We start from the raw sequence: 17,235 nt of genomic DNA, 5'->3' as shown, positions 1-17,235 counted from the left end.
TCATCATCATCATCATCATCATCATCATCATCATCATCATCATCATCATCTGCTTTTCCCACTATTTGGGACTTAAGGTGGCTTACTACAGTTAAAACAGACTCAGGCTCCATCTGCACTGCAGAAATAATGCAGTTTGACACCTCCTTAACTGCCATAGCTCAATGCTATGGAATCCTGGGATTTGGAGTTTGCTATGGCAATATCTCACAAGACTACAGTTCACAGAATTCCATAGCACTGGGTCATGGCAGTTGAAAGTTGTATCAAACTGCATTATTACTGCAGTGCAGATGAAGCCATAGTTTAAAATTCACAGCATGCAAAAGTTAAAAAGCAACTAAATAACCAAAAAATTTAAAGTCAGTTATAAACACAAGACTATAAAAAAACCAATAACAAGTAAAAAGCCAGCACATAAAAGGAATACAAGGATCTTCATTTACCTGCAGAAAAGACCGCAAGGAAGATGTCAGCAAACTCTCTACATCATGCTGAGCGTCTGCCAGGGACTCATTTCACAGGATATGAGGAGTGAATTTAGGATTTCTGGTACTTCAGTTGAGACAGAAGTAGTCTGGATCTTAAAGAAAGCATCTTTTTGTGTTGCTAATGGAATTTAAATTTTATTTCCAGGGCTTTTAAGACTCTTTGCCTCCCAGAATCCATATGGCCAGAAGGAATGGACTCTGCCTACATGGGTATCTCTCCATATCATTTTAACTGAGAACATCTGGACAAAACGTAGGCCTGTGACTCTAACACTGTCATATTTGTCTTTCTCCTGTATGGGTTTTTAACACCTTTGCCTGATAAAGAAGCCCGTGAAGCTCTGAAAGCTTGCATCATGTAATTTGGGCATTGTGGTTGGACCAATAAAGGTATCATTGTTTTGAGGATTCTGGATGTTCTTGTGCTTTGGTAGAAAAACGTTGCCATCTGCTGGCGTTTTCGTTAAATGCAGCTGATGCTTTCATCTAGATAGGCTGGTATTCCTGTATATACTCATGTATAAGTCAAGAAATTTAAATTAAAAATGGATCCCCAAAAACTTGAGTCGGCTTATCCATGGGCCAATGAAACTCTTACACAAAAAGGAACCATCCCCGGGCGAAAGGCAAGAGTTGATCTGTCCTGGAAGCACTGACGCCTCCTTGATTCTCTCATCCATACAGCCTTCAGTGGATTTATTGATTATGCCTACCAGAATTTTGTAAATTCTTTGGCATTCTTTTCCTTTGCTTCATCCTTGAGAGTCTTTGTTACATATCCCTAAATTTTACTCTCAACTTATTCACGGGTCATATCAAAATCCATAATTTTGTTCCCAAAACCTGCCCTTGACTTATATGTGAGGTCGACGTATATAAGATTCTCATATTAATTTATAGCTCAAGAAAATAAGAGTTGGGCCAGTGTCTCCCTAGCTTTAACAATACAGTGGTGCCTCGGGTTACGAAATTAATTCGTTCCGCGGCCGCTTTCGTAACCCGAAAAGCCTTCGTAAGCCGAATTGCCATAGGCGCTAATGGGGAAAAGCCGCGTTTCGTGCGAAAAAGCCGAAAAAAGCACCAAAAATTTTCTTCGTATCCCGAAAAAACATTCGTAACCCGGAACAATGATTTCCTATGGGATTTTTTCGTATCCCGAAAATTTCGTAACCTGGGTATTTCGTATCCCGAGGTACCACTGTAATCCGTTGCCTCCCTATAGAAGATTAAAATGGAGCCTCCTTTGTTGTCAGTCAAATTCACTTCCGCTTTCGTCAAAGGTGACATATCCTACAATCATTAGCCAACCAACCAATGATTCTTTCCCCCCTCCGTTTTAAAAAAATACTGGTGGCAGTGTGCGCATATTCTGTCAACTTGTCAAATTTAAAAACCTCCGTGTGTGTGTGTGTGTGTGTGTGTTGTGTATTTGGGTCATTACAAATTATGGCAACCCTAAAACAACCCCATCCTGGAGTTTTCTTGGCAAGATTGGTTCCGAGGAGATTTGCCATTGCCTTTCCCCTGAGGCTGAGAGAGTGTGACTCCCCAAAAGTCATGGGTTTCCACAGCCTTCCAGTCTCCCCTTTGCTTCCAGCCCAGTATTTCCTCCTCTTTGGAACCTCTTCCCTTCCCTTCCCCTTCAAGCCCAATGCCACCTCCGAAGCCCTTGCCTCCCCGCATGCCATCCTCTTCCCATCACAACAACAACAACAATGATAATAGTAATACCTCACCTTAGAATGCCATCTCTGCATCCTCTTTGCTTTCCCTCCAATTGCCACCCCAGAATGCCTTACATACACATATATATATGTAACAAAAGTATTCACACATAATTTGCCAAATTTAAAAGGAAACACATTTGCATATTCTGTCACACACACACACACACACACACACACACACACACAATAATTTTTAAAAATGCCACTTGCAAAGTGAGGTGCCGGCAGCAAGGAAACAAAAGGGAAATGTAGCACAAGAAGACGCATTCTATCAACCTGTAGAACAAGCATTTGCATAGTCTGTCAAAAATAAAGAGAGAGAGAAAGCTGCCTGCAAGAGGGAGGCATGTTCGCCCTCTGCCCTCCTCTGACCTAAACCCTTCCCCTGAAATTGACCCGATCATGACCGGGGCCAAGTTCACATTTGCTGGCACCCGGTTTTTCTCAAAAGATCCACTTTCAAAAGACCTGTGCCAAGGGGGATTTGCCCCTGAACATGTGCAAAGCTCAAATTCGAGTGTAAAAAGACTGGCGCCAATATAAACTTTCCACTTTTAATCCAGTTTCCAAACCAGGGTAAAAGGTAGTCTGAATGGCCCCTAATTTTAATATATTTCCCTGGACTTCATTCCACTTCATCAGATCTGTCAGGAGAGATGGGAAATGTGTGGCCTTCCATAAATTCCTGGATTACAAGCCCTATGATCCCACACCATTCAGTATGCTGACCAGGGTTGATGGGATGTGCAGTCCAACAGACAATCATACATTCTGACTTTTGGGTTAAAACCTATGGAAACTATTAATATAAGTAGGGAGGAAACCAACAGCCTTCTGCCTCCTTCTCCATTTCTTTGTTTGCCTAACTCAATAATGAGCAACGTTAACTGAGGATTGAATATTTTATTAGTTTATTATTTTCCTCCCGTTCCATTTCACAGCTGAAGATTCATAAGGCAGCAAAGAACATTCTAATGGAATAAACACTGCAGCATGATATACATATATATATATATAGACACACACACACACACACACACACACACACATATAGTTTTGTGCAGTTTTATGATTCTTTGACAAAACAATCAAAGTAAAAATAAAACAAAGTTAATTAAAATAGCCTTTATAGTATAAAAGATTACAAAAGATTACAAAAGTGACCTGAGATAAACTGGAGCTCTTTGCAGTTACAGCCACCAGACAGTTTATTAGAAATCTGTTGTCTGGCTGCATCCACACTGCAAAAATAATCTGGTTGGACACCACTTTAACTGCCATGGCTGAGTGCTATGGAATTCTGGGAATGGTACTGTTGCAGAACCAGAGCTCCGCCACTGATACATCTCCTTGGAGACAGAGCACTGTGGCCACAACCAAGGAGATTTTGCAGAATTTACCTCCTCAGCTGTAGTGTTAACCTTCTGCCATTTATAAGACTCAGAACTACTACAGGACAAAGAGGTAGGTGGGATTATCACACAGGGCTATGGGCATCTGGATGAAACAGAAAACATCCTATACTGTTCTCTATGGGGGATTGAGATGTACAGATGCCTTTCACTGAGGTTGAGAGAATGTGACTTTTCCATGGTGAAGTAGGGACTTGAACCCTGATCTCTAGAGTTGTGGTTCAGTGCTTAAACCTCTACACCACACTGACTTGGAAGTCTCTACAGACCCAGAAAAAAGGCTGTCATGAGGAGAACAAGAAGCAAGGGTGGAAAACCAGCATCTTCCCTTCTGTTCTTAGGTTTACAAGAGAGCACCTGAAGTGTGGATAATATCCAAGGTATGCCACCCTCATCTTCCATCTTCCCACATTTCTTCTGCAGCTTTCCTTAGCTGAGCAGGGATTCAAATCCTGGCCTCCAAAGTCCTAATCCAACACCCAAACCACCATATCACAGTGGCTTCATGGTTACATGCCTTCAAGTCAACTCCAATGAATGGCAGCCCTATTCTAAGATTTTCCTGTTAGATTTCCTCACCGGAGGTTTATCATTGCCTCCCTCTTAGGCTGAGAGAATGTGACCGGCCCAAGGGCACCCAGGGCTTTCTGTGTCTGAGTGGAGATTCAAACCTTGATTTCCTAGAGTCCTAACCCAGTACTTTACTACACTGTGCTGGCCCACAATGAACATTATAACTGCTGGCAAATGTATTGTTCTAAGGCTCTAAGCTATCCCTTTGTCTCCCAATGCCAGCTCTCAATCCATGAGCAAATCAGAGGGCAAAAGACAATGGTTGGGTGTCTGGTGTTCCCTACATCCAGGACTACTGCTTTCTTCTCCCAAGCAGCCCATGACAGAAGTAGCTGGGATGGAGAACCTCCATGGACAGGAGAGATACAACAGATAAATATTCAGCAACTTGAGTCCTCATCATGGAAGGTCCAGAAAAGAAGAGCCATCAGCCTCCAAATAAAGGCAAGGTGTCCATCTGGATCAAGGCTGCATTCTCACCACCAATGGTCAGCAGGTGGGCCCTAAGAACATCCCACCTATCGCAGATCAGGCAGGGAGGATCCTAGGTAAGTGCGCAAGTCACTGATGGTAGATCGTATGATTTTCGCTGGGATGGTCTCCTTGTTCAAGCGCTTGTATGCGGCGTAACGATGACACCCTCCGAAGGAGTAGAAATAATCACCCCCTTCACGGCCCTTGATCCAGAGGACATCTATTGGGGGCACCTGATCAGGTTCTTTCTAGAAATGGGAAGGAATAAAAGAAATGGGAGGAGGAGGATAAAAAGATTGCAGATTTAGTTTTCCATGTCACCAAAGCCTAGATGAATCTGTTTCAATGAGCAATTTCCTTCCCTTTCTATATGCCTAGTGGTTCCCAAGGCTATTGTATATAGCCATTCTCTTCATCCTGGAGAGAAGTCACAAGTGTGGTGCCACAGGGTTCTGTCCTGGGGCCAGTGCTATTCAACATCTTTATCAATGACTTGGATGAAAGGATAAAGGGAATGCTTATCAAATTTGCAGATGACACTAATACCCCAGAGGGTAGCTAATATCCCAGAGGAGAGGAGCAAAATTCAAGATGACCTGAATAGATTAGAAAGCTGGGCTAAAGTTGACAAAATAAATTTCAGCACGGAGAAATGTATGGTACTGCACTTAGGGCGGAAAAATGAAAGGCATAGATACAGGTTGGGGGACACCTGGCTTAACATGACTACATGTAAAAAGGATCTAGGAGTCTTAGTAGACCACAAGTTGAACATGAGTCAACAGTGTGATGCAGCAGTTTAAAAGGCCAATGCAATTTTAGGCTCCATCAGTAGAAGTATAGTGTCTAGATCAAGGGAAGTAATAGTGCCACTCTATTCTGCTCTGGTCAGGCCCCACCTGGAATGCTGTGTCCAGTTCAGGGCACCACAATTCAAAAAGGATGTTGAGAAATTGGAGCGTGTCCAAAGGAGGGCAACTAAAATGGTGAAGGGTCTGGAAACCATGTCCTATAAGGAACGACTTAGGGAGCTGGGGATGTTTAGCATGGAGAAGAGAAGGTTAAGAGGTGATATGATAGCCCTGTTTAAATATTTGAAGGGATGTCATATTGAAGATGGAACAAGTTTGTTTTCTGCTGCTCCAGACACTAGGACCTGGAGCAGTGGATGAAAGCTACGGGAAAAGAGATTCCAGCTCAATATTAGGAGGAACTTCCTGACAGTCAGGGCTGTTTGACAGTGGAACACACTCCTTCCTTGGAATGTGGTGGAGTTTCCTTCTTTGGAGGTCTTTAAGCAGAGGCTGGATGGGCATCTATGGGGAGTGCTTTGATTGTGAGTTCCTGCATGGCAGAATGAGGCTGGACTGGATGGCCTTGCAGTCTCTTCCAACTCTATGATTCTATGAAAGCAAATTCTTGGGCTCAACATTCATTAACTCAAAGAAGGTATCTCTTAAAACAGGATCCAAAATCCAAGTTAAAAAACAAAACAAACTTAAGGTGATTCCATAAGCCCAAAGTCAGCCCTGCTGTACTATGAAGTTCCCAGGCAAATCATGATTTTTGCCCAGTACAAAATATTGTTAAACTAGTACTGGCCCCATTCATACTGGCCTAAAAGACGTGGAGGGAACTGGGATGATCCGGATGCCCCTCCCCCGGAATCGCTCCGTTAGCAGTGCCCACTACAAATTTGAAATCGAATGCATTCTGTTTGAAATCGAATGCATTCTGTGTCTGCCGGCGAGGTGGCCGCTGTCAATCAAGCGATTGTCATGGTGACGTTTTGCAGGGCCTCAGAAAGTGTCCTCCCCCTCCTCCCTTTTTTTAAAGAGCCAGGCACAGGGTTAATTTTTTTATAAACCTGTGGGCATTTGGGTCAGATCTGCCCCGTCCCAGGAAGGATGGAATTGTCATGCATTTTTTTTGCTTTTAAAAGCCACATTTGTAGCTTTCCCTTTGCTCCAAAAAATGGTTTAAAAATGTAACACTGATTGTAAGTGAGGTCTTTTGCAACATTGTAGCTTCCCCCTCTGTGAACTGACCCTTTCCTCCTGCTTACACTTTGCCATTGCCTTCACTGAGGCTGAGAGAGAGTGACCAATGGAATCAATTGGGAATACATAAATGGGAAATGCGCGCAATGATATAATAATAATAACAATAATCCAGGAGCAAGAGGGAAATAAAAGCACAAGCAAGCAAGACATGTCACCCCCAAAAATGCGCACATAAATGGTCAAAAAATGCGCTTAACATGCTTCTGCTGCATCAATTTCCCTCCATCCCACGCCTTGGCAATTCTCCTCTTCCTCTTCCTCCTTCTCCTCCTCCATCACTTCTCCATCTCCCCCCCATCCCAGCCCTATGCAGCCCAGCCTCCCCTTTTGCCACCTGTCACCCTTAGCATCCACCCTTTGGGCTCTTTCCTCTCTCTCTCCCCTCTGATGAGGGGGGGGACTGCTCTAACCCCTGGAATCACTTGGGAATAAAGGGGAAATGCAGTGCAGGCATTCTGACTGTAGCATCCGCATTATAACAGTTCACATAAACATAATAATATATAATATTAATAATCCAGGAGCAGAGGAAATAAAGCACAAGCAAGCACACGAGACATGTCACCCCCCAAAAATGCGCATAAATGGTCAAAAAGAGGCTGCTTGAAAAGGGGGGGGTTGTTGCTTTGATTGGGGGTGGGATGGATGTCCCTTGGGGATCCCTTCCAGCCTTGGGATCGTGAGGGGAGAAGAGCAATGGGGAGGCTGCGGGAGCGGGAAGTAGACACCCCCCCTTTCCCTCTGACCACACACACACACACACACACACAAAAGAGAAGAGACGAGAGGAGAGAGAGAGAGAGAGAGAGGAATCTCTCTCCCTGCTTCAGCTGCTGGAGGCCTGCTGATGCCTGGCCAGCGACCCTCTCCTCCTCCTCCCGCCATCCCCTGGCTGCAGGCTGGCTCTCAGGGGAGCCCCTCTCTGGGTGCCAGGCTCCAGGCTGGAAGTGGCTGCCTCCGTGGGCATGCAATGTGCCCTCCTGGGGTTGGCCAAGTCCCCCAGCAAGAGAGGCGGCCTTGAATGGCCCCAGAGGGAGCCGGGCCAGCAGGGAGAGCAGGAGGAGGGAAGAGGGGAGGAGGAGGAGAGCATCCCCTTCCTCCGGCGCGCAGAGAGCCCTGCCTGCTCCTTGCCCGCAGCAGCCCTTCTGCCCAGGTGCTCTTTCCCCTCCCCTCCGATGAGGGGAGGAAATGCCTTGCCCTTTGCCCACCCTCTGACCTAAATCCCTCCCTCAATTTGCCTCGATCGTGATCGAGGCCAAAGTTCTCATTCCCAGGACCCGGGGTTTTTAAAAAGAAATGGTATTTGCGCCGATTTCAAAAGACCCGCGCTAGGGGCCATTCACCACGGAACGGGTGTGCAAGCCTCGGATTCGCTTGTGTGAGATTCGGGGTGAGTAGGAACTTCACGTATTTGAATTGGTTTCAGAACCGATTTTTTTTGGTAGTGTGAATGAGCCCAAAGAAAACTGGTTCTTCTGCATCTCTAAGCCCTGGCATGAATGGACAAATGCTTGACCACTCCTCGGGAAGACTATTCCACATCCACGGGGCCGCTATTATTATTATATTTGGAAGATGTTTCCAGCAACATAGTTTATGTTGTTAGGAACACTAATAAAACTAATAATATATAAAAAAGAAATGTGATGATGGAGTTTTAAAGGGACTTGCAAAAGCTCTCTCGGTCAGCCATGTGTGGGGTGCATGATTCTTTGCATGCATCTGCCTCCTTGGCCTTGTTAAAAATTCAAAATTCTGTTTCGTATTTCTTGCTGTTCTTCCTTAAAAATTAATCTGTTATGAAGTCAAAGGCTTTCATGGATGGCATCCATAGTTTTTTGTTGGTTTTTCGGGCTATGGGGCCATTTGCTAGAAGAGTTCTCTTCTAGAACATGGCTACATAAACCGAAAAACCCACAAAAACCTAATAATCTGTTTATTTACTATATGCCTTAGATCTAGGCTAGCTGGTAGACCATATCTCCCTATATGAGCCTACCTAAACTCTGAGGTCTTCACATGAGGCCCTTTTCTTGATCCCACCACCTTCACAATTACGGTTGAGGAGGACCTGAGACAGGGCCTTTTTGGTGGCTGCCCCATGTTCTGAAATTCCCTTCCCAGGAAGGCCAAAATGGCCCCATCATTCCTGCCCTTCTGTTGGCAACAAAGACCTTGTTATCCTGAACAGCTTTTTGAAACAGTTTAAAAAGAACATGCTTTTATGGGAGTACTATATTTGTTTAAACTGAACTGTTTTTAATAGCTTTTAATCTTTTTTTTTTTTGGCGTGTTTATATTCTTTCAATCCTGTATTGTGAATAGTTTAATCCTATTTTAATGCTCCCTTTTATATGTTTTTAGCTGTATTGTCCTTGTTTTCAAATTGTAAGCCACCCAAAGTCCATCTATGAGGGAAATGGAGGATACTAATACTAACAATAACAGTTTATAACCATTGGAGTTTATCACCCAAAGGAATTTATCCTGTGAATATCCCAGAAAAATAGCGTAATTACGATTTCACACAACTTTGCACAAAACCTGCCATTTAAGTGGTCACCAAGAAGAATTAACACACATCTTCTTACTTTTGGGATTTCAGTGACAACACATTTCCAATATTACTTTATTTGCGCAACTGCATGCGATAATCATTCGTGCAATTACTCGCCATTTTCGCTTTATTTTCGGGATGCTTCAAATGTGCCTTAATCTCTCTTTAATACCGAAATTAGCCCCAGTGTGATAAACTCCTTTGTCTCCTTCATACTAGCAGAAAACAACAGAGACATGGAACAATTACTAAGAAGAGTCAAAGTGCAAAGGCAGGCTTACTGTGGATCATTAAGAAAACAAGTGGGACTACTGGACTAAGAAACTGGGGTTCGAATCCTTGTTGGACCGTGGAAACTCACAGGGTGACCTTTGGCAAGTCACACTTTTGGTCTCAAAGTTAAAGGCAAACCTCCTCTGAGTAAATCTTGCCAAGAAAACCTGGTGACAGGTCAGAAACAACTTGAAGGCAAAGAGCAAGAACAGCCAGTCCTTTAAGGGACAAGGGTTCCATCCCCAGATAAGAGGCATTTTTTAATCACTGTTGGAATATGTATTTCCCATTTTTTATTGTTTTGCTTGCCATTGTTGCTCTTGTTCATTTTCTATCTGTATTTGTTATGGATACTTTGCTGTACACATTGCTACTTTTAACAAAAATAGATAAAAGATTTTTTATATTACTTTTTGCTTTTTTGTCTTTTCAGTCTTACTGTTTCAAAAATAATAAGGGTCCCTGGCAACCCTAATTTCTCAATTCATAGCAGTTAAAGTGGAACAACAGCACTAAAACGGTGCAGTGTGATACTGTCCTATGACTCTGGGGACCAGGGTTTGAATTCTGGTTCTGCCAGGGGAAAAACCCCATTGGCTGATCCTGGGCAAGTCACTCTTACAGGGAAAGGCAATGGCACACCTCCTCTGAACAACTCTTGTCCAAAGAACCCCATGCTAGGGTCATCTTAGGGTCCCCATAAGTTGGAAAGGACTTGAAGGAACCCAACACACACACATAAGGTGACCCTATCATAGGATTTTCTATGCAAGATGTGTTTTGGGGGTGGTGGTAGTCCTTTGCTTTCCTCTTTAGGCTGAGAGAGTGTGACTCACCCAAAGTCCCTCAGTGGGTTTCCATGGCTGAGCAGGGATTCAAACCCTAGTCTCCAGAGTCGCAGTCTGAGGTCCAGAACACACTGCTGAAATAATCCAGTTTGAGACCACTTTAACAGCTCTGGCTCAGTGCTAGGGAATCCTGGGAACTTAGGTGGGTTACAGACCGCCAAAAAGTGGTGGCCTGTACCCACCCCTTTCCTCGCCGGATCAGGGCCTCAGTGGTCAGAGCGGCAGCCGCTGAGGCCCCGATCCCCCGCTTTCCAGGCTGCGGGGAAGCGGCAAAAGGCCCCTTCCCTGCAGCCTGGAAAGGGGTGTCCTTGGGGCTTCAAGCCCCAAGGACACCCCACGGCGGCGGGGAGGAGGAGAAAGGGGCCACTTGGCCCCTTTCTCCTCTGCATCGCTGGGCGCAGCCGTCTGAAGGCTGCGCCCAGCGACGCAAATGGCAAAAGGAGCTCCGTTTCAGTGCTCTTTTTGCGACCGGGGAAGGGGCGTACTATGCACCCTGGCGCGGCTTGACGATGTCACGTCTGCACCGCCCTGTATAGAGGCGGGGCGGTCATGACGTTGTAATGGTGGCGGCCCGCCGCCATTTTGTGCATGCTCCACGCATGGTAGGGTTGGGGGCATCCGGAAAGGATGCCCCTTTCTAACCCTAGCACGCGCGGAGCGCACACTTTTAGGCCCATTTGTAACAGGCCTTAGTTTGATTGTGGCCCTAGGACTATCTGACAGAAAAGGCTAAATGTCTCACAAAACTACAAGCCAGGGCAGTTAAAGCCGTCTCAGACTGGATTATTCTGCAGTGTGTTTTGGACCATGCAAGAACAGCCATGCAATAATAATAATAATAATAATAATAATAATAATAATAATAATAATAATAATAATTTATATCCAGCCTTCCTCCTGGTATAGGGACTCAAAGCAGATAACAAAATTTAAAACAGTCTAAGTATAAAACAGATTGAAAAATATAACGTTTTAAAAAACCATTAAACAAATTTAAAAGATTAAAAACATTACATTGTTAAAATTTAAAACTTTTTTAAAAAAAGCCTCTTGTATAACCCTATAAGAAGTGTGTGTGTGTGTGTGTGTGTGTGTGTGTGTGTGTATCTATAAGAAGTAGCCCCTGATGAAATTTCTTCTTCTTTCCAAATTCCCAGGAAAGGCAGAGGTGCCCTCTCCAGTTGTAAATGTGGCAACCTCAAAAGAAGTGGGCCAAACTCTACCTGGATGGTGTTTATACTAACAATAACAATTTATAACCTTTGGAGTTTATCACACAAAGGAGATCGGGCACTTATCCCATGAATATCCCATAAAATTCACAACATTGTGCGTATTGATTTCACATGATGTTGCACAAAACCCACCATTAAAGTGGTCACAAAGATGCATTAATACACATTTTTTTCCTTTCAGGATTTCAGCGACGACAATGCATTACTGATATCACTTTATTTGCGCCATTGCGTGTGATCATCATTCACACAATCACCAGTCATTTCTGCTTCATTTGCAGGGGCTTGATATGCGCTTTAATCTCTCTTTAATGCCGAAATCAGCCCCAGTGTGATCACCTCTGAAGCGTTAATATTATTTGGCTTGAGACCTGATTCAGCAAGACAAGAGAAGAAAACCCCCATCAAGCAATCACTCAATTGGAAGTCACATACTTTTTATGTTATCTTTCTATTTTACTTTTGTTGTCGTTGTTGCTGTTGTAATATCGTGTTTGTATGTGTGTTTTGTGTATTTTAAAACATATATATATATTAAAAACAAACTGTACCTGGATGGTGCCCATCAGGCTCTCCACCTTCTCCTGGTCCAGGACTGGAGGGATGGGTCTGATGATGACTTTTAAGGGCACCTCATGGACCATGGAGACATTGGCAGAGTGGATGCTGGGTCTGATGCCTCCATCCTCTTCCATGGCAACCTTCTCAGATGACAGCCTCTGTCTCTCTGCACAAATCCGCCACCATCCACTTCTCACTCTGCCCCACATGCCCTCCTTGGCTGCATCCACATGTATATTAAGCCAAGCACATTCAGCCTGGCACCAGATCCTCCCATGCTAGGGATGCAAGGAGAGTCAGAGGAAAAGAAGGACAGGACTGAAGCCTTTCCAAGGGGCTTTCTCCTCTTGCTTGAGCTCCAGGGACCCCCAAGATGAGTGCCTTGGGTTGCAGAGAAGCAAAGGACCCCTTAAAGAGGCAAAGGCAAGACCCTTAGGATTCTAAAATGAACCTTTCCCCCCATGCAAAGGAATGGAAGGAGCCGGAGTTGCACAACTGCAAGCACTCATGTGCAAAAATGGCCTTTCCTGGGCTGGCCTTGGCTTTTTTCCATCTCCACCTCTTCTTGCTGAATCACTCCGAGTCAGCAGGAAAAGCTAGGCCAAAAGGCGTGGGGAAGAAGCCAAGCTAACAAACTACACCTCCCAGGATTCCTTAGCATGGAGCCAGGACAGTTCAAGCAGTGTCAACATTGCATTGCTTCTCAGTCTGGAAGCATGCAGAAATGATGCACTTTGACACCACTGTATCTGCCCTGCCTCAGTGCTATGGATTTCTGGGATTTGTAGCTTATTGTGAGAGAGTGAGCCATCTCTGGCAGAGAGCTCTGGGGTCTCAGCAAACTACAGATCCCAGGATTTCATAGCATGAAACCATGACAGTTAAATTGCATTGCTTTTGCAGTATGGCAGCAGCCTCAGGCTGCATCTCTGCCCTGCAGAACTAATGCACTTTGACACCACTGTATCTGCCCTGGCTCTGTGCTAGAGAGTCCTGGGATTTGTAGCTTTGTGAGAGATTGAGCCTTCTCTGGAACAGAGATCTGAAGGCACGATAAAGTACTGATCCCAGAATTCCATAGGACAGTTAAAGTGGTGTCAAACTGTATTGATTCTGCAGTGTGGCAGCAGCCTGAGGCTCTGCATCCACTGCAGAACTGATGCACTTTGACACCACTGTATCTGCCCTGGCTCCATGCTAGGGAATCCTGGGACTTGTAGCTTTGTGAGAGATTGAGTCATCTCTGGCAGAGAGCCCTGGGACCACAGCAAACTAGCTTTCTCTGACAGAGAAGGACAAAAACTACAAATCACAAGATAAAGCCATGACAGTTAAAGCAGTGTCAAATTGCATTATTTCTGCAGTGTGGAAGCAGCCACATCTTTTCTCCCTCCATGACTGTATTCCTGGCATGTGAAAACGGAACTGCAGAGTTACAACACTATGATTCCACCTTGGATGGGTCCACAGTGCAGAATGAAAGCAGTTTAATACCACTTTAACCATCCTGTGGAACCCTGTGATTTGTAGTTTGTTGAGGTATTCAGGCTTTTCTGTCAAAGAGCTCTGGTGCCTCATCGTGGTGGTGGCGATGTGCCTTCAAGTAATTTCTGACTTTTGGAGACCCTAAGGTGATCTGTCATGGGGTTTTCTTGGTGAAATTTATTCAGAGGGGCATTGCCTTTCCCTTCCTCTGAAGCTGAGAGAGTGTGACTTGCCCAAGGTCACCCAGTAGGTTTCCATGGTCAAGCCAAGATTTGAACTCTGGTCTCCAGAGTCACACTGAAATCACAGTCCTTAAAGGTCCTGCACACTCTACACAAGCAGTTTGACACCACTTTAAGTGCTGTAGCTCCATCCTAGGAGATTCCGGGATTTGTAGTTTTACAAGGTCTTTACCCTTCTCTGCCAATGAATGCTGATGGTCACAAAACTACAAATCCAAGAATTCTGTAGGATGGAACCTTGGCAGTTAAAGTGGTGTCAAACTGCTTTATTTCAACAGTGTAGCTGGACCTTGAGATTACGGCCACCAATCCTGGGTCATAAAAATTCCTCCCCTTACCCCATAACTGCATTTTATTTTTTTCCAATGCGCTTTTCCCCCCATCTATGAGGTTTAAGGTTTCTTAATATTTCCCTTCCGCCACTGTTTGTATATGCTTTGCTATTTTAATTTTAAAAGCATTAAGTAGGCAAATGTCACATTCTAACTGCCCACTTTTGCAACCAACAAGATCGAGGTTAAGCAAACATAGCCAGCCCCTTTCGTAAGATCAGACTCTTCCAGTTTTCTTTCCTTTTCCACAGAGAATTATTGCTAATCAGAACGTTATTCATCTAAAGTTTTTCACTGTTATTCGAGAGCTACAGCTAAATATTGCAGCAGCTTAGGCTTCAAAATATCTTCCAGCGAATATCACATAACTTCTTATAATGACTGTGTACGTTCTTAGATGGAGGGCTTGGATGTATTGGTGGCTATTGAAACTTCATGTTCAATCTTGCATCAATAGCTAAATGAAATGCTCATCTTCAGAACTAGTGCACCACTGGATATATGATGTGCCTTCAAGTCACCTGTTGATTTATGGCGACTCCATGAATTTCACAGGGTTTTGTTAGGCAAGGAATGCTCAGAGGTGGTTTTGCCAGTTCCTTTCTCTGAAATATGGCCCACAGCAGTCTCCTATCCAAGTACTAACTGGGGCTGACCCTGCTAAGTTTCCAAGATCAGACAGGATCTGTTGCCTTTTAAGGTCTATAGGGCTGGGCACAGTTGCAAATACCAGTTCAAGTGCAGAGGAGGGGAGCAAGAGCGACCGCTATACACTGGGCCCTTGGTATCTGCTGGGGTTTGATTCCAGGATTCACCCATGGATACCAAAACCTGTGGATTCTCAAGTCCCATTATGGGGCATGAATATGTGTGAGCCTCCATTTTTGCAGGGAGGTCTGGAACAGATCCCCCGCAAAAATGGAGGGCCAACTGTATGTATGTGTGTGTATATATATATATATTCAAGCCATCGTTGGTGAATCCATGGATGCAAAATCCATGGCTGCGGAGGACCAACATGTACAGGCAGGCCTCAGCTGACAAAACCTCTGACAAAGAAACTCCTTTGACAAAATCTTCCATCACCTACCCAACCCTATTTTCCTCCTCATCCTTTGCCTAGCTGCAGCATTTTTAGTGGCATCAGCTTTGGGAAGATGGTGAAGGAGGACTGGAGAAACACAGACTTTCAGTTTTGGGTTGTGTGGAGTAAAGTGTGAATTTGAATTTAACTGCTAATGCTTTTAAAGCTAAAATGTGCCAGTCTTTTTGGTCCTATAGTTCTGTTCTGCCCAACCCAAGGATGCAACTCTTGAGGACTGCTATGAAATTGAATTTTGCCTTTAAGCTAACAGACATTACTCACCTGTTACTACATGGACCAGCTTTCCATCACAGCTAGTCGGCCTTTGATATCAACTCAATATTAAAATATTGAGACATGGGTTTTGTTTGTCAAAAAGGGGAAAGGTACAACTTATCAGGGCTGCAGGATTTTGCAGTCTTCGGGGTTGCCAAGTGAAAAATAGGACTGGGCTGCTGTCCCTTTAATGGTTGTTATGGGAGAGAGAATTTCAGCAGGTGGGACTTATGGACAAGCAACACCTGCAGAAATTTTCTCTGTTGCACAACTGTTAAAGGGACAGGAGTCCTGTCCTGTTTTTCACTTGACAATGTTAGCTCCTTTTTAAGAACAGTGAAGAAAATGTTGGAGACCTGTTCTCTTGGTCACGGCCGAATTGTCATAAGCAGTTCTCCTGTCCCCTTGGGGCTTTACTACATTACACTGTTATATGATGATGATTCCACTTTAACTGTGATGGTGACATCTCCTGAAATCCTGGGATTTGTAGTTTTAGAATTCCCAGCCAGGGAGCTCTAGCACCTCAGCAAACTACAAACTCCAGCATCCCCTGGGTGCAAATATGGCAGTTAACATGTTACAGGTTGAGTCTCTCTTATCTGGAATGCTTGGGACTAGAAGTGTTTTGGATTCTGGATTATTTTCAAATTTTGGAATACTTGTGCGTATATATATATATATATATATATATAAAGAGAGAGATGGAGATGAGACTCGAGTCTAAACATGAAATTTGTTTATGTTTTGTACATACTGTGTATACATAGCCTGAAGGTAATTTTATACACAATATTTTTAATAATTTTGTGCATGAAATTAAGTTTGTGTATGCTAAACCATCAGAAAATGTCACTCATGGTCTCAGCCACCCATGTGGACAATTTTGGATTTTGGAATATTTTGGATTTTGCATACGGGAGACCTAACCTGTATAACTATGTTAATGTGAAAGCCTCCTTGGGTTGACTTGTGTCGGTCTTTTGACTGCAAAATGTTCAGGTCTTAGCTTGTCCCATACTCCCCTGCCCCATTCAAACACAAGTGACACAGCTGTGTAGCGGAAAAAAGGCCCTTTATTATCCCTGAATTGTGTTACAATACTGCAGGTAGTTTCATTTTGGAGAAGGTCTGTACCTCCCTGTAATATATCCAGCCCAAAATCTGGCGTGAAAAAAGCTCTATCATGCAGAGACAATTATTGCTGCCATATTTCATATTTACAGTTATATAAACACTGAAGAGAAGCTGGGTTTCCGTTACCATTCTCAGTGCAAAGACAACGGGGGAGTAACTAGGAAACCAAGGAGACATCGTTTCCAGAAGGAAGCCTCCTGCCTCTCATTGCCAACACTGAAGGAGAAAGGAAATCTTTTCATAACCAAATGATACCAGCAGATCCATGCCTTTGTACTTCTGGTTTCTATGTATGATTGTGAAAGCTGGACAGTGAAGAAAGCCAACTGGAAAAAAACATCGAAATGGAGTGCTGGAGGAGAGTTTTAGGGATACCATGGACTGCTAAAAAGACAAATAAATAGTTCCTGGAGCAAATCAAGCCTGAATTTTTCCCTAGGAGCCAAGATGTCGAAACTGAGGCTG

At 44.0% G+C, this 17,235-nt stretch overlaps 1 protein-coding gene across 2 annotated transcripts in view; it reads right to left on the bottom strand.

The window, feature by feature from the left end:
• Positions 1–12,713, bottom strand: part of SRXN1 (sulfiredoxin 1) — a 32,368-nt gene extending 19,655 nt beyond the window's left edge. The window contains exons 1-2 of one of the 2 annotated variants that reach the window (XM_042464626.1): positions 12,205–12,709; positions 3,113–4,925 (exon numbers count right to left, since the gene is read on the bottom strand). In XM_042464626.1, coding sequence (XP_042320560.1) covers positions 4,722–4,925; positions 12,205–12,423 — 423 coding nt within the window. In that variant the 5' untranslated portion in view covers positions 12,424–12,709 and the 3' untranslated portion in view covers positions 3,113–4,721. Of the gene's footprint in view, positions 1–3,112; positions 4,926–12,204 lie in introns of those variants that run through there. The other variant, XM_042464627.1, reaches the window with a different exon arrangement.
• Between the last annotated feature and the right edge of the window lie 4,522 nt (positions 12,714–17,235).

The sequence above is a fragment of the Sceloporus undulatus genome, chromosome 4, assembly GCF_019175285.1.
Source record: "Sceloporus undulatus isolate JIND9_A2432 ecotype Alabama chromosome 4, SceUnd_v1.1, whole genome shotgun sequence".
Taxonomy (NCBI): Eukaryota; Metazoa; Chordata; class Lepidosauria; order Squamata; family Phrynosomatidae; genus Sceloporus; species Sceloporus undulatus.
Note: the sequence above shows the minus strand (reverse complement) of the source record. Positions and strands in the feature narration are given on the sequence as shown.